General features: G+C 44.9%; 1 protein-coding gene across 1 annotated transcript; it reads left to right on the forward strand.

The window, feature by feature from the left end:
• Window positions 1–10088: 10088 nt before the first annotated feature.
• On the forward strand, window positions 10089–11149 carry LOC144686945 (histone H3.3A-like). Its single transcript, XM_078552789.1, has 2 exons — window positions 10089–10121; window positions 10781–11149. The coding sequence occupies exons 1-2, from the start codon at window positions 10089–10091 to the stop codon at window positions 11147–11149; spliced, it is 402 nt and encodes a 133-aa protein (XP_078408915.1).
• Window positions 11150–24104: the final 12955 nt, after the last annotated feature.

Below are 24104 nucleotides of genomic sequence, written 5' to 3' on the forward strand. Positions count from 1 at the left end.
ATTTAGCTCCATTTCCAATCTTCAATTGTCACTGTCACTGTCAGCGATATATGGCCAGAATTTTAAAGCAAAGTATGTCACTGTGAAAACTGCTACAGTGACCATAACAGCGGTCTCTGTGCTGATCTATTGGGAGAATTTGCCATTTTGATTTGCTCAGGAACACAAATGTTCATTTCTCAGCAACTGAACAAACTGCAAAAACGGGTGATCAACAAACTGATCATTAACAATCTTCACTCGGGTTCCCGCCCTGGCGTGGATTTTTTTCCATCGTCTTCCGGGGTAGCGGAATTTTCGGATGTATTTTATCTCCATTTCTCAATTTTATTTTATATTTTATTATTTAATTGTTTGACAATCAGACACATGTTAACAGCTACCAGAGACCGCAGGGGACTCCGGGCTCAAAACAGCAAGAATCAGAATGACACAGAGGTGGAAAACAGAATCAAACCCTTTATTTGCCTCTTCACTATATCAGGCAGTTTTATGATGCTGTGGTTGACAGCTGCTGTCTGTTCTGCAACTATCAGCTTAGCCGTTAATTACCGACCCGATTTTACATCCCTGACATACATCGCCTCTCAAACTAGTTATATGTTGATTTATTTGAGTTCCTGTCCAAAAACTTGCGTCTATGCAGCCACACAAGCTGTTACCATCCTTTCACGCAGATAAACCCCCTCCATATGAATGAAAGCAAACCGCGCTAATGCTCATGAGCTGAAAATCCTGCTTTTCATCCCAAACATTTCAGGTTCTTTGTTAAAATACATTTCAACCAGTTTCCTGAACACCTGTTTTTGCTGTTCGTTCCGTTTCTAGCAAATCTACATTATCTAATTGATCTGCGTAAATTATTTGTGTTTCAAAGTTTCGGGTCAATGGGTTTAATTTAATGCATTCTCAAGTCAGGGAACTGATGGCAGAAGATAATCATTTTAATCATGGGGAGGCTGCGAGCGGTGTTTGAACCTTCCCTCCGAACCGTATACACAACACTCATGCACAACACCTTAACCACTCGGTCACCACAGCAAGACAAATGCAGCCTTGTTCCATGTCGGTACAAAATGTCAGGCATAATGTAATGTACAAAACATCAGACAATTGTCTGGAATCATTCACTCATCAGCTTCACCCTCATGAGCCCTTTTCTAATCTCCCAGCCCATGTCGAAATGAAACTCCTGAATCGCGGAATCCTATCTTTCAGAAGGAAGCCTGTCGGCCCATCGAGTCTGTCCATGCTCTTTGATAGATCTGTAAATACTGTTCCACAATCCAGCTTTTCCCCGTTACCCTGTAAATTAGTTCCATTGAAATCCCGATTGAATCTGATTTCACCTTCTTTTCAGGTGAAAAACAAAGTCGCGTGAAAACTGGCAATATGAAAATAAACAGAATTGCCAAAGAAAGAAATGCAACATAAGTTTGCGATGCCTCTTTGTGGACAGTGAAGGCGGCTGTGGGATGCATGTGAAACGAAGCCCGGGTCCCGCCTTCGGTAGAGCATCAGACTTTTATCCTGAGGGTCCAGGTTTCCATCGCTGTTTGGGCGTTGCCTTTTTGGCTCAAGGTGTTCACTCCCAGCAAAACGGCAACAAAACGAGTCATGGAGGTTGAATTCTTCAAGGAAAACTGAAGAAACGGAGAACCTTTTAGTTTGAAGAAAAATACCCACCATCTCATAATTGTGGCAGCTTCGATCGATTTTAGAATTGTTTCCGGATTTCCAGCTACTCTAAGTGTGAAAAGTGCTTCCTGATTTTTCCCTTGGTTGGCGCGATCGCTGTGGATCAGAGGCAAAAACATGTCAAGATTCAACCCCATTCTTACTGGCGGGAGAAACAGTTTCTCCGTGTTTAACCTAACAAATCACTTTAACAGGTTTAAACCTTCATTCTTCTATACTCAAGGAAATAGGAAAGTTTGGAAGCCCGGAAAAGGGTGGGAGTGGGGGGTGGGTGGTGGGCGGGGGATGGGGTGGGGGGGCGGTGGGGGTTTTGGGGGGGGGGGGGTGGGCGGTGTTATGCAGGGATCAGGAAAAAGGCGAAGGATTGACACTAGGTGAAGTTCTCCTTCTGAAAGTCAGCACAGACAGGATGAGCCAAATGGCCTTCTGTATTGTGCCCATTCTATGATTATGTTCTCTCTGTCAGTGTGTAGGCAATGAGTTGAGGGCACAATGAGATTCTTTCAACTGAGACTTGGACACGACCCCAGGTTATGGTTCCGTGAGGTTTGGAATACATCGACAGCTTTTACTGTTTTTCGTTCTTGGGTGAGAGAATTGCTGGCAAGGCCAACATTTATTTGTGGAGCCTTCTTCTCCATTATAGATGTTTAATTCTCCACCATCATTCGCCACTGTACGTGCAAGCTCTCTGCAGCTTAAATCTGATCCTTTGATTGTGGGATCACATCGAAAGCGATTATCTGTGAGGACAGGAGGCAATAGGCACAAAAACCAAGTGTTGTAATGGGAATGAGGTGAACAGGATTTGTAGAAGGCACTAGTTGAGTCTCAGTTGTTGTATCAGGTCTGGCTCTGGGCGCTGCTCTTTATGAACGATGTGGCGATGTGAAGGATGTTGGAAAGAGGGCAGGAACGATTCACGAGAATACTCCTGGAATGAGGAACTTCAGTTATGATGGTAGATTGGAGAACTTAGGACTGTTTTCCTGGAGAAAAGAAGGCTGAGAGTCGATTTGATAGAAGGATTGAAAATCACGAGGTGCCTGGTCAGAAGAGACAGGGAGGAAGTGTTACCGTTCGTGAAATGTTCAAGACTTCGAGGGTAGAAATTTAAAGTAGTTCGTTAAAAAAAGCAAAAGTGACACGAGGAAAAACTTTACTTTCCCTGCAAAAAGTGGTTAAGGCCTGGAATGCACTGCCCGAGAGTGTGCTGGCGGCAGGCTCAAAGGAAGCATTAAAAAGAGAGCTACACTGTTGTCTGGCTTTAAATCCGTGCCCGCGGCCCTGCGTACTAGGGTACAATTCATTGGAAATAACTTTCAAAAAAAATTATCAAATTCCTCCTGCAATCATGAGTATGGGTTTCGGTAAAGGGGCTGTCACTCGGTAAAATGTTGGGACTGAGCTGTGGTTTAGTGTCTGGATTTGAAGAGGGTTAGGAAGGAGTTCAAGAAGCAAACAAAGTTCCAGAGGGGGAAAACTGAAAGATTGGCGAGGAGGAAAAGCGAGGAATATGAATGGCGTTCTCCATCTTTCAAATTTTATTCAATGAAGAACCCAAAGGGAAAAGCATCCCTGTGCCAAGCAGCTGCTGATTAGTGCAGTGAGAGGCAAATAGAACTGAAATTAGCAGAATTCTGGTGTTTACTGAGGGAGGGGAAACGGGGTAAGCAAGGAAACAAAAGATGGTGGATTCTGAATAGCTGCTGTCAAAAAGCAAAGGAAATGAAGGAAAAAAGTAAATTTTAAAAATGAACAAAATGGTGGCAGAGATTAAAGTGTAAGTTACTCTGTCATGTATCGGTCACAGTTTACAAGATGCACGTTTATTGTCAGATTATTAATGAACTCTGCGTGTATATTCATTCCCAAATTGAGCATAGCCCGGCTCCTCTCGGTTTTAAAGTATCTTGTTTCAGCAAACTGTCCTCGATTCAATCTACCAAACCACTAATTTCACAGAAATTCCGATTCAGCCCAATTGAGGTGAAGGAGCCAGTTTCTGTGTTAACGCGCACACGGAAATGTCGCCTGACTGTCTGGGTTCAGGGCCCTTCTTTTCAACGTGCGCTCATATTCCGGGATCTCTGAAAGCAACCGCAGATTCTTGACTCTGTTGATATACAATCTTTATCAGCATCTGTCTCCCATATACCTACCAAATTCAAACTCTGTTTCCAATTTCGCGTGCTTTCGCTGTATAAATACCAGAGCTTTCTCCCCTGCGGGGAATTGAACCCCGATCTCATGCGTAACAAACGGGGATACTAAACACTATGCTAACGAGTGAATTGAACTGCACGATGTGTACATGCTTAGATCTTCCATGCCTCTGACATGCACACACAAACTCATTCACAGCGCAGCAAAGCAATGATCATTGCGCTGTTGTAGAGGAGATGCTTTCCGACTGATCTAAACGAGCATAATAATCGTCCTGGGTAAAGCAATCTATCATATATAAAGCCACAAAATGCAATGATGAACATGTGGTGTGTGTCTGTGTGTGTTATGCGGAGGTAATGATAGAGAGGTGGAGAGAGAGACAGAGAGAGAAAGAGCCAGTGATGATGCCAGCTGACTTGAGGATTGAGAATGTTATATCCGTGTTGAAGAAAGTAGAGGTTGGAAATCTTCTCATTAGAATTTCTCCCGCATGTGTTTTAGGAACAAAATCTCACTTTAACGGATCAAAATAATCTCCGGGCTTGGCGTTTCTTATTTGAGAGGTTTAAAATTAACAATAAAAAAAACAAAAAATGCTGGAAAAGCTCAGCAGGTTTGGCAGCGTCTGTGGAGAGAGTAACCAAGTTAACGTTTCGAGTCGGCATGACTTCCTCAAACTGCGATTGGCGGGAATGGAACACGAATCAACTGCGCGGAAGACAGATTATATCCCCCACTGCACCACTAACGCTGATGACAGGCCCTTCAATGCCGGGAAAAATGCCAAGACACTTACCAAGAGCGTTATCATTAAATATAAAACGTCCGGTTGCTTTGCAGCCATTCACAATCTCATCTGGACACATCCTTTGTTTTTTTTACTAGAACCATTACAATTCTGTTCAGCTTTTGTTCCATGAAACCTTTTCTCTCCTCCACCCCAACAACCCACCGCCCCAACAAAAACCCTCACTCAGCTCTTTTTTAACCCTGCGCCCTCCCGCTCTCCACTGGTTTAAACATTGTATTCTTCTAATTTATTTTGTTCTGATGAAAAGCCATCGACCTAAACAGTTCACTGTGTTTGTCTACACTGATGCTCTGTGACTTCCTAAACATTTTTGGGTCCTTTTTTTGTTTTTTTTTTCTTTTCACTTTTCCAGTGACTACACCGTTTCCCTTTTCCATTTGAAAGGTTTGCGAAAAAAAGTTGCGAACAATATTTATATTCCTCGCTCTTGCTCCTTGCTAATCTTCCAGTTGTCTTCCTCCATAGATCTGTTTGTCTCGTGAACTCCCTCCTAACGCTCCTCAATTCCTGACACTAAACCACAGCTCAGTCCCTATGCTGAAGCCACTGACTGCCCCAGTAATGAAGTTCACCTTCCTGATTTCTGCAGTGATTTGACACAAGCTTACCAGATGCTAAGGGAAACATATCAGTCAGTCGAAGAGCCTATTTCGTTAGGCTGGTAATCTCGGAGTGTAAACATTAAAACCAGAGATTCCGGCATGGAAATTAGGGAACAATTCTACACACAAAGCGAGCTAGAACTTCAGGGTCACATTCTGTGAACGGAATCTAATGTTTGATTGATTGTTATATTTTCAATCTGAGATTGATCGAGTTTTGTTAAAGGAGAGTATTAAGGAATCTGAGGCAAAGGCGAGCAGATGGAGTTAGTAACAAATTAGACGCAACATCATTGAACATATTCCAGGGGCTAACTCGCCTCAGCAACAGCAAACTTCGAGGGAAACAACTCACCTACAGCCTTCTGGACTCAACATTCAGTTCAAGAAATTTACACCATAACATCTGCCTCTATGTTGGTTCTTGCGCCTATTTTTATTTTCCTGGTTTGGTTTTGTCACGATTCTTTCTTTCTAAATCATGTGACATTTAGGTGGTTGCTATGCTGCCACTCAGAACTTCATCTGGACACATTTTTTTATTCTTTACTGTACCCACAGGAATACAGAAATGTTACAGCGCAGCAGAAGGTCACTCAGACCACCCTGTCTGCAGCAGATCTCCGAGTGAGACATTCGCTGGCTTCTCCCCCTAGCCCTGCACATTGTGCCATGAAAAATGTTGTCTCCTGCCTCACAGGCAATCACTTTCGAAACGACGGCACAACCACTGGATCAGATCGAAGCTCTGCAGTCCTGCCACATCGAGTCATGCATGGTGGTGGACAATTAAACAGCTAACTGGAAGGGGAAGCTGCGTGAATAAATGAAGGCCTCTTCACACAGCATTCTAAATGTGTCCTCCTGACTTGCACATGCCTTGTTTGGTTTGAGTGCATCAACAGTCGGTGTTGCACTTGGAACCTTTAAGCTTCGTTGACCAGCGAAGCTCATTTAACACTTATGTCTATCCTTGAGTATTTCTTTGATGCTATTTAATTTGGGCTTGTCTTGCAAGTCTTGCTGGAATGTGTCTATGTGATTAACAACTGACCAATTCTGCCGACTATTTCTGCACTAGAAAAATCATACGATGGACCCCTTTCTCTGCATCTGCTGATGAAGTTGTCCGTGGGTTCGGTCTGTGGTGGAAATGACATGACATGTCGATGATGAATTCTGAAGTTGAACGTGATTCTGAACCGGTCTTCCAATATAACCCATATCTTTGCGCATCCTTTAGCTCTTCTGCTGTTAATCCTGACATGTTCAGCCTGCATAGACCTTCATTCACAAATTTAGGCGAATTTTAATGTCTTGCTTCTCTGGCTCAGGCACACCTGAATCAAGAAACCATAGCTCTGTTTAAACATATTGAATTCGGGTGGTAGTTCAGATGCATCCGAATTCAATCTGGGGAATTTTGTGGACATTTTGACAAAGTCCCTTTGACCTTCCTTCTTCTGTAGTACCTGGAATGACTGTCACTGTGACTGCTTTTGCTGACTTTTCCCAAGTTGTGCCAATATAATCGCAGCCTTTTCTGGCCTGATGTTTATGCAGTTTTGTTTATTTATTTTCATTCTTTGACTCTCCCTCGCTCACTATCAATCCGGTCCACGCCCTGGTCAGTCGCCTTTCTTGACTGACCTAATCTGGAGCTGGTCCTTTTGATACCCTCTCCCACTCACTGAACTCACAGGCCATGCACTGCAATCTCATCATGAGGGATCCGTCTGCTTCCCTGCGCTTCATTTGAACACCATCTGACTCTGTTTTACAAGCTTTTCTGTACAGTCAGTGCGCTGTCTTCTTAATGCTTTCCGAACTTCGGCTCTCTTTAGGTCAGATCAAAACTTCAAGAGTCGCCTCATGCCATGTAGCATAACCTGACACTGTTCACCAATCGGATCTGTAGTTAATCTTAATGCCAGGCTGTCTGACCACCGCTGAACACCATTTTCTGTTGTTATAATGATGGAGGCGCCAACCACCATTCAAATATATGGCTAATGCTTTGAGATACTTTGCCCCATCTATTGCATGTCGTCAGCTGTGGTGTCCTGGTGGTGAGCATAGCTGCTTTTCAAGCAGTTGATCTGGGTTCTATTCCCAACAATCGCAATTTGTACATTTTAGATTTCTGAGTTCAGGGGCTCCAAGCAGGAGTTGATTCTGATGAGATGAGATTTTGTTCCGAAAACACACGCGGCTGTAATTCAAGTGAAGCGATTTCCAAGGTCCACTTATATAAGGGAGGAACATAGTCATGTAGGGATTTGAAATTGAGAATGAGAATTTTATAATGGAGGCATTGGAGGGTCAGGAGCGAGTTTTCTAGGTCAGCAAATGCGGGGTGATTGGTGCGGTTTCATATATTTAGATTAGGGACACATAAATACTTGTCCAGAGGTATAACGCTTCAAGACATCACAGCTGCGCCTTGTTCTGCTCACAGGCAGCAGTGAAACTAAGACTGGATTTCACGGCCCATTTCCCTTCTAGTAAGTCATGCTGCTATCCCTGAAAGGCAGATTACAAAACCCAAGTACATTTTACCCTAGAATAAGCAGGATTTCAGTCTGATTTCTCAGGATATGACCTACATCACTTCAGATAAAACAGAAATAAGGAAGGAACTGAGCACAGCCTTGAAATTTTCACAGGAAACATTGAGTTGGGAAAGAGGTGAAATATTGAAAGAACTCATCTCAAAAAATTGAAAAATGCAGGAAAAATTCGGCTGCTCTGATAGTTTCGGTTTAGGGGGTCAATTATTGAAACCTTCGATAGAACTGAAATATTTACTAACCTTTCTCTTTGGGAGCTGATTGTAGCACCTTCTGTTATTATTTCAGATTCCCAGCGTGAGCAGTCTGTCCCTTTCTGAACAATAAAACAATCGCTGTGCTGGAATCGACATTCAAATCAAGAATTAGGAAGCAGCAGAGGGAAAACGTTCAGAGAATTAGTGAATTTTACTGAATCCGAGTAATCCTATCCCAGCACCACACTAAAGTTCAGGGAAAACCTTCATTATCAGCGATGAGGAACAAGCCTGAGTTATGTTTTAAATGGAAGATAAGTGAAGGTTGAAAACCTTTTTATTAGAATTACACCTGCGCGTGATTTCCGTGCAAGATCTCACCGAAACGGATCAAATAAAGATCCGAGTGTGGGGTTTCTGATTTGAGATGTTTAAAAAATCAACAGACTGCGATGTTAGGGAATTGAACCAGAGTCAACTGCTTGAAAAGCAAAGCCACTCACCATTATACCACCATCACTGAACTCGGTACTTTTGCAGCTGCAAAGTCTCCCAAGACACTTATGAGGAGCGTTATCGTTAAAAAAAATAAGCTGATGCTCAGCCAAGAAAGGAGAAATTAGGTCTGGTGACAAAAGTTTTCTCAGAGAGGTAGACTTTAAGGAGCTTCCTAAAGATGAGAGGGAGCTGGAGAAGTGGAGGGGTTTAAGGAGGGAGTCCAGAATTTTAGACCAGGATAGCTGAGTGCACGGTTGTCAACGCTGTAGAGATTAAAACCCGGAATGCACAAGATGGCAGAAGAGCAGGAATCTGGAAGTTTTGTTGGGCTGGAGGAGGTTACGGAGAAATGAAGAGGTGAAGACATGGAGAGATTTTAAAGTAAGGATGAGGGTATTAAAATTGAGGCATTGCCGGGGGAGGAGCCAGTGTCGGTCAACAAACACGGGGGTGATTAGTCAACTGGACTAGATTCAGGTGAAGTTGCAGGCAGCAGAATTTTGGATGAGCACAGGTATGTGTGGGGTGGAAGATGGGAGGCCGGCCAGGGGAACACTGGAATAGTCAAGCCGAGAGTAAACAATGGCATGGATGAGGGTTTCAGCAGCAGATGAGCTGAGGCAGGTTCACAGTTGGCCGATGTTTAGGATGTTCAAGTACTGAATGTTCATCTGATAACAGCCTGTAAGTCTGTCTAATATCATGTAGTTATATCAGAGACATTAGGGGTAAAATGGATACAGCGTCAGCCATTATTGTTCAATATTTGGATTGTTACTGTGTCTGTATCTCTGGAACATTATGTCGCTGCGGGACTTTTCACATTTCACTGCAATCAGAAGCTGAACAAAATGTCCCAGACTGTGGCCAAGGACTGAGACCCTTTAAAGCTGACATTTGCCCCATTAAGTCGCTCAATTGGGATAATTCCCTGCAGGATATTTGCTGTTCATGAACCATTAATATCAATAATTCGTGTCACTGGGTTCATTGAGAGTCAGTGAACAGAGCGGAGTGTCACAGTTGTTCTGTTCCTGACTCTCCCCCTCCCGGTAGTTTAGTGAGGACTCGGTCTCCCAGGGAATGTGCTGTCTGCAATTCCGCCCTATTCCCGTCTTTTAACACTGAGTGAACTGACAGTTGTCAGTAACTCCAGTATGGGGGGTTGGGGGGGCGGGGGGGGTGGGGGGTGCGGGGATGATCCACGTGAATTTCACTACATTCAATGGCAGAATCTCTATTCACACAAATCTGTTTTCAGGCGCCTCAAACAATTCATCATAATGTGCAGGGTCCCGGCAATCACACTGTAGAGGAAGCTGCTGATTTGTGGCGTGCAGCATGGGACAGAGAATTCTTACCCAGCTTGTCACACAGAGGACATGCTCGTACCTTGGCCCAGCTGTTCAACTGAGCCCGAGGTCTATCGTTCTCTACACACAGGATAACATTCTCCTGTCTCACGGCTTCCATTTCAGCCTGTCACACTCAGTAGCTGAACTCTAGTATGTATGGAGGTGGATAAAGTGATGTTCGATCTGCGATGCTCGACTGCGCATGTGCATTACCCAACCATGTAAGTTCAGCTGTTACCAAGTGAAGTCCAGCAGAATGTGGCTGTGAAAGCAGCTGGTGAGGGGCTCTGTGTCTCATTGGCCTGATGTGGCTGTTTTCATTCTGACTGGGGGCTAAACGTTGAGTCTCAGCCTCCAGCTGCCTTTCCTCCTTCCCTCTGGCTGCCTCACTCGGCTCCTTTCCGCTGTCACTGTACAGAGTGTCGGTTTTCACCAATGCTGAGCACTGCTCGGTGCCACAGGTGGAGGTTCACATGGTCCTGGTGGGAGATGGTTCCTCCTCCACCTCATCCTCCAGCTTGGCCATTATCCCTGCAAACAGGAGTCGGCTAGTCTCCAACCCAGGCCCGGGTGAATGACACTGTTTTCCCTTTCTCTGTGGAGGCCCACTCCCATTGCCATGGTGACCAGCGGCAGGAGGCTGCACACTGACCTTGGTCGTCACTTATTCACCTTCTGTGCGCTCGCTCCTGCAGCCCGGTCAGCAGCAGCGCCCAGCTGCAGATCAACAGTGTGCTGGGCGGTCTTCAGCTCCTTCCTTAACTCTGCAAAAGGAATATCTGAATGTCTCCGAAATCAGTCAATTCGCAATGAATAGGATTGAATAAAAGGGTTCTTTGTTTATTGCAGCTATTAGTATCTGCCTCTGTAAATCCACCAGCGGCAAAGCGCCCAGGAAGCAGCTGCCACCAAGGCAGCCCGGAAATGTCCCTCCACTGGCGAAGTGAAGAAAACTCATCGCTACAGGCCGGGTACCGTGGCGCTCCAAGAAATCCACCGATGTCAGAATTCTACCGAGTTGCTTATCCGTAAACTGTCCTTCCAGCGCCTGGTGAGGGAAATTGCCCAGGGCTTCGAAACCGACCTGAGGTTTCAGAGTGCGGCAACTGGAGCATTTCAGGAAGCCAGTGAGGCCTACTTGGTTGGCCTGTTTGAGGACACCAACCTGTGTGCCATCCATGCCAAAAGAGTGACCGTAATGCCCAAAGACACCCAGATTGCGCGATGGAACCGGGGGCAGCGTGCTTAAACTCTTTGCTTCATCACATTTCCTCCAGACTATTTTGAAGTCACATTTAAACATTTTCTAAAACATTATTGGACCGTAGGTTTGTCTTCTTGTGGGGGCTGGGCCTTTATTTTGTATTTTTGTTAGTTTTGAGTATTGATTGTGACTTAATGAGGAAATAGCGAAAGATTTTGTAAACATTCCTTCGAACTCTTGGCTCAGGTTGCAAAATAAACATTAGTATCTTTACAAAAAATGAAATGGTCGAGTTTGACCTATACATGTATGTCTAATCGGAGGTATTGAAGAAATGATTGTGCAGAGTGATTTTTTAAGCAGTTTTCTGGCTAGTATTACACTCTACGTTGTTCGCCATGACCCCAGGCCTATTCACTAACCTCGCTTTTCCCTGTCACTGCGGCCTTCTCGATGTTACAGTCGGAGAAAATAAAGAACAAATCTTACCGCTTAATCTCAAAATTTTCCCCAAGACCTTCCCTCGCCCCTTCTATTTGACAGTGCGCGCCCCCACCTTCCTCTCGATCCTTCTTGTCGCTCACCGCAGACAGCGGCTCGATCCTGGTCAGCAGCTCCGCGATCCAGAAAACCAGACATAACTTTCGGGTCGCTGCGGCTGGATCTGCCGGGGGCGCCGAGTGCTCGGCAGCAATAAGGTCACTGATGTCCAGATGGCCGAAAGGGACGGTAATAATAGTGCTCAAAGCCTGATAGGAACCTGCTGAGGGAGTGAGAATGGTCAATGGTCAGAATGGCAGCAATGGTCAGAAAAGACTGAAAATTAGTGGCGGGAAGCAAAAAGATCTGGGAACAGTTTATGACAAGGATTGGTGACTATACCAATCAAGAGATTTGTTTGATCTCTATTGGAATGCAGATGTTTCTAGACCATTTTCATTTGGGTCTAATTATTAAACCTCAAGTGGACATTTTGTCCACTCTAAACTAAGTTGAAGAAAACATCTCCCAATGCGGGGATGGCACTGAGAAAGGGTGGAAACTGAAACAATTTTTGAATGAAGCATGAGCGGCAGATGAAGAGAGTTCCGTGCTTGAGATAAACATGTAGCGAGGATCATCTCCCGAATGTGCTGGAGGTTTTGCAGGTCCCCTTGTGGTGAGGACTGGCCTGCGGTCATATTTTATTTTCTCTCCATCCCGAAAGCAGGAAGTCCAATTTCTAGCCCAGGGTGCACCATGCGGGCTGACTCAGCACAGGGCCGAGTGCTGCATTACTAGCGGCCTCATCATGTGGAGGAGGTTTCAAACTGCAGCAGGAATGTGCCCCGTCTCCCTAAAGATCACATTCGGAGGATGAAGCAGAGAATTCTCCCAATGTCACAGCCCTTACACGCAGAAAGATTAGGTTAACGGGCCATTTATTTCAAAGAATATCCGAAAAAAATCAGGGTAGTTCTTTCAAGCCAGTTCTTCCCCCCTCTCACCCGCCTCCCCCACTAAAAACAACTCCATGCCGGTCATGCTTCCCTCCTCCCACCCTCTATCACCATGCCATCCTGTCTCCCCCTCCCCCGTCTCCATGCTGGCCTGATTCCCCCTCCCCCGTCTTCATGCCGTCCTGCATCCCCCTCCCCCGTCTCCATGCCGCCCTGACTCCCCCTCCCCAACATCACAATAATTGTTTGCATTCGGCACTCCTCCCTCTCTCGGGATCCACCTGGTTCCGGCCTCGCCCTTCACCCGCGCCCAATTTCAAACGTTGCGGCCTCTCCCGGCTCCAACCTCTCGCATTCTCGGTCCTGCTCACTCCTGACCCATATGGAACTTCTTCACTTACCGATCACAAGTAGAAAAGGGGCACCGGCCAGCACAGGATGTGGAAATGCCCCTGGGAGCAGCAGGTACTGGGGGAGTGGCCTCCGGACAACACAAAGGATTTTTAATGTGACCACTTCTGTATGTCTGCGAGGTGCAGAGGCCATTCCTCTAATACTGACCGTCCCAGACACAGGCTGCATTCCCACTCCCTGTCCCGAAGCAAGAGGGGATTAGATGATGATTGGAGAATTAACAATGTGCGGGGTTGCGGGGAGAAGGCAGGTGAATTACAGCTGGTGAAATGTTCATGTTTTAAAATCCTGTATAAATTGTGGTTCGTTCTGCTGTCGCTTTCAAAAATTACCGGCGGGAATAACACCCCCTTCACAACACTCTAAAAGTGACAAATGAGACTTCAACATGCGGCAAGGCTGTAAAGTATGTACGACGCAATTGTAGGTCGGAAAGTAAGTTGTGAAGAGGGCGTAAGCATCTAGATATGTTACGTGATTGGACAAAGACATGGCAAATGGAGTAGAAAGTAGTAAAACGTCAGGTTGTCCATTTTGACAGGACCGGCAAAAAAGAGGCACATAATCCAACCGGTGAGAGATTGCAGAGCTCTGAGATGCAAAGGAGTTTGGGTGTCCTAGTGCATGAATCATTTGGTTTCTGTATGCTGCTAAACTCTCCAATACCATTGAAAATAGGACAGTCCAGAGTCCCAAGCTAGATCCTTCCTGTCTCAGACCAGGATGGTTGCTTTTGAAAAGGTCTCATTCGCTGAAAAAGCCTCAGTCTCGACTTAAACCTCTTTTATTGCTGCTGCGATCGCACTCTCTCACCCATTCGCTGACATGTTCTCTACTTTCCTACTGAAATCATAAAATCAACTAAATCTTTCCGTTTAATTCTCACTTCAGAGGTGAGTAAGTATTAACTATTGCACAGTCCCAGCAAACTCGCTAGCCCCCTCACTCCTCCTATGTTTCAGCAGGATTGCTTTGTGAAGATGGGATCATAAACAGCAAATGCCCTGTGGGGAATGATCCCAAATTGAGCTTTCTAAAAGGACAAGTCAGTTTTTTCATTGTTCTCTGACCGTTTCCCCATCTCCAGTTTTTATGTTTAGATGCTGATTAAAGTGAATTGCAGAAAATGTTGATTTCAGTTACTGATTTGCAGCGGAAGACCACGCATGAGGTATTTAGTCCCACACCGAACACTGCTTGTTCGTGAGTCGGAGACGGATAGATACAGAATCAATCCCACACTCACAGCTAGTAACAGAGATTGATATTTACAGAATCAATCAGGGGCTGAAACTGATCGAATCAATCCCACAATTACAGACAGTATCAGAGACTGATATTTACAGAATCAATTCCACACTCGCAGATAGTGCCAGGGGCTGAAATTAATCGAATCAATCCCACAATTACAGACAGTATCAGAGACTGATATTTACTAAATCAATTCCACAATCGCAGACGGTACCAGAGACTTATTTATAGAATCCATGCGCACTCACTGGTATAGGAAAGCATTGCAGGGTTACGGGGAGTGGCATTGGGTGAATTGTTCATTTAGAGGGCCAGCACAGATTAGACTGCCCGAATAGCCTCTTTCAGTGATGTAGCCATTCTATGATTCTAATAGAAAATACTGGGAGAACTGAGTAGCTCCGGCAGTTTCAAAGCTTCGATAACGGGTCCATTCGTTAAATCTTCAATCAAGGTGAAATGTGAAACCCCATAATCCTGTCTCCACAGATGCTGCAGGACCTGCTGAGTTTTTCCAGCACCTTCTATTATTATTTCAGATTCCCAGCGTGAGCAGTCTGTCACTTTATGAACAATAAAACAATGCCTGCGCAGCAATCGATATTCAAATAAGAAATTGGAAACAGCAGAGTGAAAATATTCAGAGAATCGGTGAATTTTACAAATCCGACTAATTCTATCCCGGCTCCACACCACAGCTCAGGGAAAGCCTTCATTATCATCAAGATGGAATACATCTGAGTTACATTTTAAATGGAAGATAAGTGGGGGTGGGAAAAATTATATTTCTATTAAACCCGCCCGTGTGTTCGGAGCAAAATCTCACCGAAACGGATCAAATTCAGCTTCAAGCTTGGGGTTTCTGATTGAGAGGTTTAAAAACCAAGAAACTGCGATAGCCGGGAATCGAAATCGGATCAACTGCTTGGAAGGCAGCCATGCTCACCACTATACCACCATCGCTAACTGCCAGCATAAGTACATAGCGATAAGTCACAAAACTCTTAACAAGAGGGTTATAATTACAAATGAAGCAAAAATGATGCTGAGCCACAGAAGGAGATATTAGATCAGATGACAAAAGCTTGGTCAAAGCGGAAGTTTTAAATAACATCTTAAAGATCAGAAGGAGCTGGAGAAGTGGAGTAGTTGAGGGAGGGAATGCAGAATTTTAGACCAGGTCAGCATCAAGCACGGTTGTCAATGTGTAGAGAATAAAATCTCATCCCTAGTTGCCCTTGCGAAAGTGCTGCTGAGCTGCCTTGTCCATTCCACGTGGTGTAGGTACACCCACAGTGCCGTTAGCTGTGGGGGGAGGGGTATTTCTAGGGTATTGATCCAGAGGTAGTGAAGGAACGGCGATATATTTCCAGGTCAGAATGGTGTGAGGGTTGGAGGGGAACTCCCAAGTAGCGGCGTTCCTGTGCATCTGCTGCCCTTCTTCTTCTAGATGGCAGTGTTCGTGCGTTTGGAATTTGCTGTCCAAGGAGCCTTGGTGAGTTCATACAGTGCATCAGCTGGATGAAGAACACTGCTGCTACTGTACTCTTGTGGTGGAGGGATGTTGGGTGGATAGGGTGCCAGTCAAGCGGGTTATCTTCTCCTGGATGGTGTCAAGCTTCTGGAGGGTTGTTGCTGCACTCATCCAGGCCAGTGCAGAGTATTGAAACACACTCTTGACTTGTGCCATGTAGATGGAGGACAGTCTTTGGAGAGTCATCAGGTGAGTTACTCGACGCAGGGTTCCTCGCCTCTAACCTGTCTTGCTGCCACTGCATTTGTATGGCTAGTCCAGTTCAGTTTCTGGTCAATGGTATCCCGGGATTTTGATCATGAGAGAATCAGTAATAACAATGCCATTGGACTCAAGGAGCAATGACTAGATCCTCTCTTGTTGGAGGTGGTCATTGCCTGGCGCTTGTGCGGCACGAATGTTACTTGCTACTTGTCAACCCAAGCCTGGATATTGTCCTGGTCTTGATGCATTTGGACATGGACTGCTTCAGTGTGTGAGGATTTTCGAATGGTGCTGAACATTGTGCCATCATCAGCGAACATCCGCACTTCTGGCCTTATGATGGAGGGAAAGTCATTGATGAAGCAGCTGAAGGTGTTTAGGCCGAGGTGTCTACCCTGAGGAACTCCTGCAGTGATGTCCTGTAACTTAGATGATTGACCTCCAACAACAACTTACCTTTGTGGTGGTTATGACTCCAACCAGCGGAGCGTTTTCTCCCTGCTTCCCATTAACTCCTGTTGTGCTCGGGATCCTAGACGTTGCACTCGGACAAAAGCTGTCTTGATGTCGAGGTCAGACACTCTCATCTCACCTGTGAAGGGGAAAGTACTGAAGACAGACATAATGAAAAACGAAAAAATACACTCTATTCATCAAGGGAATAGGAAAAATTGAATCCCTGAAAAGAAACGAAAAGTGTGCAGGGATCAGGGAAAAGGCGGGGAAATGATAGTAGAATAATTTCTCCTGCAAAGAGCCTGCACAGACACGATGGGCCAAACAGCCCATTCTATGATTCCACGAATCTAGGATTAGGAAACTTGAACTCCAAAAGTAAACTACTGAACTCCGGAATCCCACTGGTGAATCATCACTGCTTCCACTCCAAGTTCGATATAGCCCTGGTGTTTCCTCTGTGTGGTGTCTGTAAGAACATGAGAAATAGGAGCAGGTGTATCCTGTGTCTCCCGGCTTCTCAAACATTCCAGAACTTCCTGGATAAATATCTGCCTTAATTTCCCTTCCTGAAAATTCTCAATTCTCGCTGCCACCCAGCCCCATAGCAGATGAAGAATTCCCAATGAGTTTACACCAAATAGTGGAATATGGTTCAAAACATCGCAGCCTGGTGTCGTTTATAACTTTGCGCTGTGGTTTGGTGCGTGATATCTTGTATCAGTAATGCAGGCAATGCTGAGTTCTAATTTCAATGGCGCTTTTGCTTTTTTTTTCAAATTAACCAGGCAAAGAGCTGAACATTTTTAAGTCAGAGGGAAGCATTTAGACATGTGAATATACAGAAGAACAATAGGATCGAAATTCCCTTTAAAGCGAGCGCGCACAGTTGTGCTGAAGCATCTCTTCCTCTTCAGATCATTCTAATGAACTAACGGGTCTGTCTGGTTAATGGAATGATAACCGTTTATGGGTTAGAGCAGAAGTTACAGAGGACATCCGATTTTCTTTTGCTCTTTGACCTTGATTCGGCGCACACACCTTCACAAACAGGGATATTACGGATTAATCCACGAATGTCTCAAGGGGTTTGAGAAGTAATTCTGGCAAAAAACCAAGGCTTTAAAGGCATCTCCATCAACTACAATTTATTTCAATAAAGTTTGTTCCCCTGTTTCATGCCAACTGGAAACTGTCCTTGACATGAATCTGAGTGAAACAGAGGGTGACCTTGTGGTATCCGTCAAAGTGTCGAAGAAGCGGATTGGGCCACTATGGAACCCTTTCAACAGTGACTGGAATAGGACCCCGGGGTAGGATTGCTGCCATTCCCGGAATATATTGACAGTTTTTTTATTGTTGCTTCATGGATGTGAAAACCGCTGGTAAGGCCATCATTTATTTGTGGAGCTTCCTTGTCCAGTCAGTGTTTAATTGTCCACCACTATTCACAACTGGATGTGGAAGGCCTGCACAGCTTAGGTCTGATCCGATGTTTATGGGGTCACTTCGAAAGTGATTGTCTGAGAGGGCAGGAGGCAATGGTTTTCACGGCACTAAAACTCAAAGAGTGTTGTAGTGGGAATAAGATAAACAAGATATATAGAAGGCTCTGGTTCAGCCTCAGCTGGTGCATCCCGCCCGGTTCTGGGCGCTTCCCTTTTGGAAGGATGTGAAAATGTGAAGGATGTTGGAAGGAAGGCAGAAAATGTTCACGAGAATGTTTCCTAGGATGAGGAGCTTCAGTTGTGAAGATAGATTGGAGAAGTTAGGACTGATTCCCTGGGAGAAAGGAAGGTTGAGAGGAGATTTGCTAGTGGGATTGAAGATCGCGAAAGGTCTGGAAAGGTTGGATGGGAAGCAAGTGTTCCCATCCGTGAAATGATCAAGTTCGAGCTAGCGCAGCTTTAAAGTAGTTGTTTGAAATAAAGCAAAAGAGACACGACGAAAAAAACATATTTTTTTCTCGCAGAAAGTGGTTAAGTTCTGGAATGCACCGCCTGACGTCTGACAGTGTGGTGAAGGTAGGTTCGAGGGAAGCATAAAGAAGGGAGTGAGATTGTTTTCTCGAAAGGAAGACCGTCCATACGGGGAGAAGGCGGGGAATGGCACTAAGTGAATTGCTCATTCAGACACGATGGATCGAATGACCTTCTCCTGCGTTGTAACATTTCCGAGTTTTTGTGGTTGTGGGAGTATAATAAGGAAAGAAAAGGTGTGTCCAGGTGATGGGAGTATAATAAGGAAAGAAAAGGTGTGTCCAGGTGAGGTGGGAGTGGCAGCATAGCAACGGCCCAAATGTAACATGGAGAATAAAGAAAGAAACGTCACAAACCAAACCGGCAATAAGAAAAATAATACACTCTCGAAACAACATTGAGGCAGATATTAGAATCTAAATTTGTTGAACTCAATGTTGAGAGCAGAAGGCTGCAGATTACCCAGTTGGAAGTTGATCTGTTGTCCCTCGAAGTTTGTTGCTCTTGAGGCCATTTAGTCCCTAGAACATGTTCAATGATGTTGTGGCTGATTGGTGACTGTCACCATATGCTCGCCTTTGCCCCATAGCCCTTAATATCCTCTAACAAAGATCTTACATTCTTAGATTTAAAATACAACCATCGATCAAGCATTAATTTCCTTGTACTGTAGAGAGTTCTGAAGTTCTGGGAATCTTTGTGCATAGAATTGTTTCCTAATTTCCATGCTGGAATCCCTGCCTTGAATATTTTCACTGTGGACCTTAATCCGAGATTCCCAGGAAACTGAAATAGGTCTTGGATTGATTTTATGTTTACCTTAGCATTCCAAAATTTTGGATCAAATCAGTGCAATAATCACGGGGGCGGATTCGTTACAGGGATAGCCAGAGTGTTCAACATAGGGACTGAGCTGTGTTTTAGTGTCTGGAATTGAGGGGCGTTCGGACGAAGCTCAAGAGGCAAACAGAGTTGAGGAGCAAGAAAGCTGAAAGACTGGCGAAGAAGAAAGTGAGAGGAATATGAATGGCGTTCAAGATTTTTTCCAAAATGCCTTCAGATTGAAAAGGAAACTAGTACAGACACTGGAAAACCGAAATTAACAGAAAATTGTGGAAATATTCAACAGTTCATAAAGCATCTGTGGAGAAAATAGGCGAACTGTTCAGGTCGATGATTTTTTTTTTCAAAATGGAAGAAAGATGTACATGTGACAGGGGTTAAACCAGTGGAGTGCGGGAGGAGGTGAGATGTACAAAAGACAATGACAATGAGGGTGGAAAGCAGGGAGAGAGTTTCCATGGTTACAAACAAATTGCAGTGGCTGTCGGAAAGCAATAAAAAAAGAGGTGTCCATCTGAGTTTGTGAATTGCCGCTAAGCAACGGTCCGAATGTAACATGAAGGAGTAAAGAAAGAAACGTGACCGAACAATATTGAGGCAGATGTCCTGATCTAAAATTGTTGAACTCAGTGTTGAGTCCAGAATGCTCTATCATACCCAGCTGCAAGGTCAGGGGTTGTTCCTCGACCTTTACTCTTGTTCAGACCCTTTATTCGCTGGAGCATGTTCTGTTTTTCTGTTTGTTTGGTAACTACCTCCGTATTTTCGCCTTTCCCTCATATTTCTTAATAACCTCATTTAAGAAAACTCTTTTAATCTCAGATTTCAGATAAACAACGGGTGAAACATTTATTGCCGAGTAGAGAAATTCCAGCTTCCTTTGTGTGTAGAATTATTTTCTAATTCCTGCTGGGAAATCTCTGGCTTTAATTCTTTGACTGTGACCCTGGGTCAGCGGCAATAGTTTATGGACTGATCCTACCCGTTCACAGTTATAAAATAAATGTACTGCATCCCTCCTGCCATCATGAGGAAATACTTCAGTAAAGGGACAGCCAGTGGATTAAATGTAGGGGCTGAGCTGCGGTTTAGTGACAGAAATCGAAGAGGTTTAGGAGAGAGTTCAAGGGGAAAACAGAGTTACTGTAAAAGAAAACGAAAGATTGGCGAGGAGGCAGAGAGCGGAATATGAATGGCATTCACCATCTTTCAGATTTTCACAGAATCACAGTGCAGAAGAGGCCCTTCGGCCCATCGAGTCTGCACCGACACGTGAGAAGCGCCTGACCTACCTACCTAACCGCATTTACCAGCACTTGGCACATAGCCTTTTACCAAGGAAACCAAAGTAAAGAAACCGAGGGTTAGCTTCTCGCATTCACAAATGAAACTGAAGAGGTGGTTCAATGTGGTACTGTCGGGGTGCCGCCTTCCTTCAGTTACCTCAGAGGCAAGGATGAAAGGATACCTTATCTCAGTGAACTCACTGTGTTTCAATTCCAATCTGGATTTTTAATGCTTAATAACCCAAAAATTGACATAATTGTTGAATAATAGAAATTGAGTTGCCCCGTGGTCAGGACAATTATATCATGAAGAATTCCTCGTGAGACTAGTGGCTTCATTTCTCAATGAGAAAATGTGCCGATAGTGAAATCTGCGCATTTAATACTCACACTAAACTTCCGGGAAAGCTGCCAGTGTCGGCGATCGCCAGGCTTCCGATTTATTTCTCTATTTCAATTTATTTATTTATTTCAGGATTATTGTTTGTCTAAGCTTTCCCGCCATTGGCGTGAAACAGGCTGGCCGGCAATAGGCAGTTTAACATTTCTCCCATTTTTTTTGAATTTGGATGTAACATTTTCAATCCTCCACTTCTCTGGAACCAATGGGTGACTCTCTCTCTCTCTCACCAAATATCGATCGTTACCTGCCCTTCTCTCTCACACATTTTCACAATTGCACTTTGCGGTTTTATATATAATTGATTGTTTTTACAATTATTCTCGTTTGAGTGAGTCGGATTTATGAGAACACTATATATAATATAAATACGATGAATAACTGTATTATTGTCATGTAGATGAATGTTGCTTACAGTATTCCAGATGCGATTAATTTTGAGCTCGATATCTGTGTCAGGAGGGTACAGAACACATTTGTATGGCGGGCTGTCGGTGAGCTCCAGTCCAATGTTTGTGGCAGAAACTGTTTGTAGGGAATTCAGTCTGGTTCGAATTGTTTAGATGACAATTTACTTTTGATTAATTAGATTACTAATCCAGTTGCATTACAAGAGAGAGATGCCATCCAATTGGCATAAGCCCTGGTCTGTCTGACCCACTGCTTGTGAGCATGTTCACGGGAAAGTCAGCGATGAGGGCATGATGTGACCTCTCAGTGTGACCTAAGTTCACGTAACGGAGAGAGAGTTCCACAAGTACTCAGCCCCTTTTCATCTTCAGGCCTGCTGTCGGACCCAGCATTACTCTTCAAGGGAGCGACAATGTGCCGCATGACCTGCAGCTTTCCAGGATTCACAGCTTCAATGGAAAGAGTAAAGTCACAGATTACACTGTATGTCTACCCAGAGGAATCGAAGGGCTATAAATTCAGCAGTTATGGGGAGGGGATGGTTAAAGTGGGGGCAGGAGGGATACACATTAATTGCATGACATCCAATTGCAAATCTCTACCTGGGTTAGGAGTGGTCAGTTCCAAGTTCACAGAACACCTTTTTTAGGTCCCTCAAACAATACATCATACTGTGCAGCAATCACACACTGTAGTGCTGTGTCCTTATCCAACTGCTCCATTGAGCCCGCCGCCTCTCGTTCTCTGTACTCAGGTTACCATTCTCCTGCCTCAGGGCTTCCATTTCACCCAGAGTCTCTCGTAGGGCCAAGTGTGCTTGTCCATCTGCCACACCTCGGAGTCTGACCCCTGGTATGTATGGAGGTGGGTAAAGTGGTGTTGGACCTGTGATGCTGGTCGGTCCTTGTCCATTTCGCACCCATGTACGTTCAGTTGTTAACAAGTGACGCTCAGCCTTTTGTGGCTGTGAATGCAGCTGGTGAGCGGCTCTGTGTCTCATTGGCCTGATGTGGCTGTATTCACTCTGACTGGGGGTAAACGTTGAGCCTCAGCCTCATGCTGACTTGCCGCCTTCCCTCTTGCTGGCTCCCTAGGCTCCTTTCCACTGGAACTGTGTGCAGTGCCCGTTATCATCAATGCTGATCATTGCTTGGTTCCTCTGGTGGTGGTTGACACGGTTCTGGCTGTAGGTGGTTCCTCCTCCTCCTCATCCTCCAGTTTGGACATTATCCCTGCAAACAGCAGTCGGCTAGTCTCCAACCCAGGCCCGGGTGAATGACACTGTTTTCCCTTTCCCTGTGGAGGGCCACTCCCATTGCCATGGTGACCAGCGGCAGGAGGCTGCACATTGCCCTTGGACTTCGCATTCTTCACCTACTCTGCGCTCGCTCCTGCAGCCCGGTCAGCAGCAGCGTCCAGCTGCAGGTCAACAGCTCCTTCCTTAACTCTGCAAAATTAATATTGGAATGTCTCAGAAATCAGTCACCTCACAATCAAAACGGTTGACTAAAAGATTCTTTGTATCATGCTTATCACAGATATTAGTATCTGAATCTGTAACAGTGCAATGGTCACTGCCTTGGGCTGCGCTGTGCAGACAAAACATAAATCATGTGTCTGAGTTCATTACGAAATGATCAACTTTGAGCTGTAGACACTCGGCTAAACGGAAGTATTGAAGAAACAATTGTGCAGACTGAATTTTAAACAATTTTCTGGTCAGTTTTACATTCTAACTTGTTTGGTATGTTCCAGGCCTATTCATTTGTTTAGTTTCCCCCTGTCAAATGGGCTGAAGTTCACCTTCTATGTGTTACAACAGAAGAAAATAAAAATCCTACCACCTACTTTCAAAGTTTTCCCGATGAACTTCCCTCTTCCCTTCCATTAGTCCGGGCCCGTCCAACCTTCCTCTCGATCCTTCTGCTCGCTCACGGCAGACAGCGGCTCAATCCTGGTCAGCAGCTCCGCGATCCAGAAAACCAGACAGAACTTTCGGGTCGCTGCGGCTGGATCTGCCGGGGGCGCCGAGTGTTCGGCAGCAATAAGGTCACTGATGTCCGTACAAGAGGTCCTGATATGGCCGAAGCGGGTGATAATAAAAGCGGAGAAGTGTGGTAAGAACCAGCTGATGGAGTCAGAATTGTCAATGACAGAAAGGACTGAAAATTAGTGGCGGGAAACAAAAACACCTGAGAACACTTCATGACAAGAATTGGGGTGACTGTATCGTTTTTTGTGACCTCTATTGGAATGCAAATGTTTCTAGGCCATTTCTAGCTGGATATAATTATTAGTCTTCAAGCGGGTGAACACAGTCTGTCTACTCTTGACTGGGAAAGTCTGTCCACTGTAAACTTTGTTGAAGAAAACATCTCTCTCTGTCCGGGGATAGTACTGAGAAATGTTACAAACTTTTATAATGTTTGAACAAATTTCGAGCAACATTTGAAGACAAAAACATGTAGCGAGGAACATCTCCAGAATGTGCTGGAAGTTTTTCAGGCCCCTTTGTGGTGTGGACTGGCCTGTGGTCATTATTTTTTTTCGCTCTGCATCCCGAAAGCAGGGAGTCCAAGTTCTAGCCCAGGATGCACCATGCAGGCTGACTCTGCACAGGACCGAGTGCTGCATTACCACCGGCCTCATCGTGTGCAGGAGGTTCCAAACTGCAGTAGTCATGTGCCCCACCTCCCTAAAGCTCACATTCCAAACTAAAATCAGAGAATTATCTTAATGTCACGGCCCTTACACCTTGAAGTATCAGGTTAACGGACCATTTA

Source organism: Cetorhinus maximus, chromosome 11 (genome assembly GCF_964194155.1).
Source record: "Cetorhinus maximus chromosome 11, sCetMax3.hap1.1, whole genome shotgun sequence".
Taxonomy (NCBI): domain Eukaryota; kingdom Metazoa; phylum Chordata; class Chondrichthyes; order Lamniformes; family Cetorhinidae; genus Cetorhinus; species Cetorhinus maximus.

Coding starts and splice junctions, on each gene's coding strand:
- LOC144686945 (XM_078552789.1), top strand. CDS start 10,089: ATGCTCGACTGCGCATGTGCATTACCCAACCAT. Junction 10,122..10,780: donor CATGTGCATTACCCAACCAT/GTAAGTTCAGCT, acceptor TAAATCCACCAG/CGGCAAAGCGCCCAGGAAGC.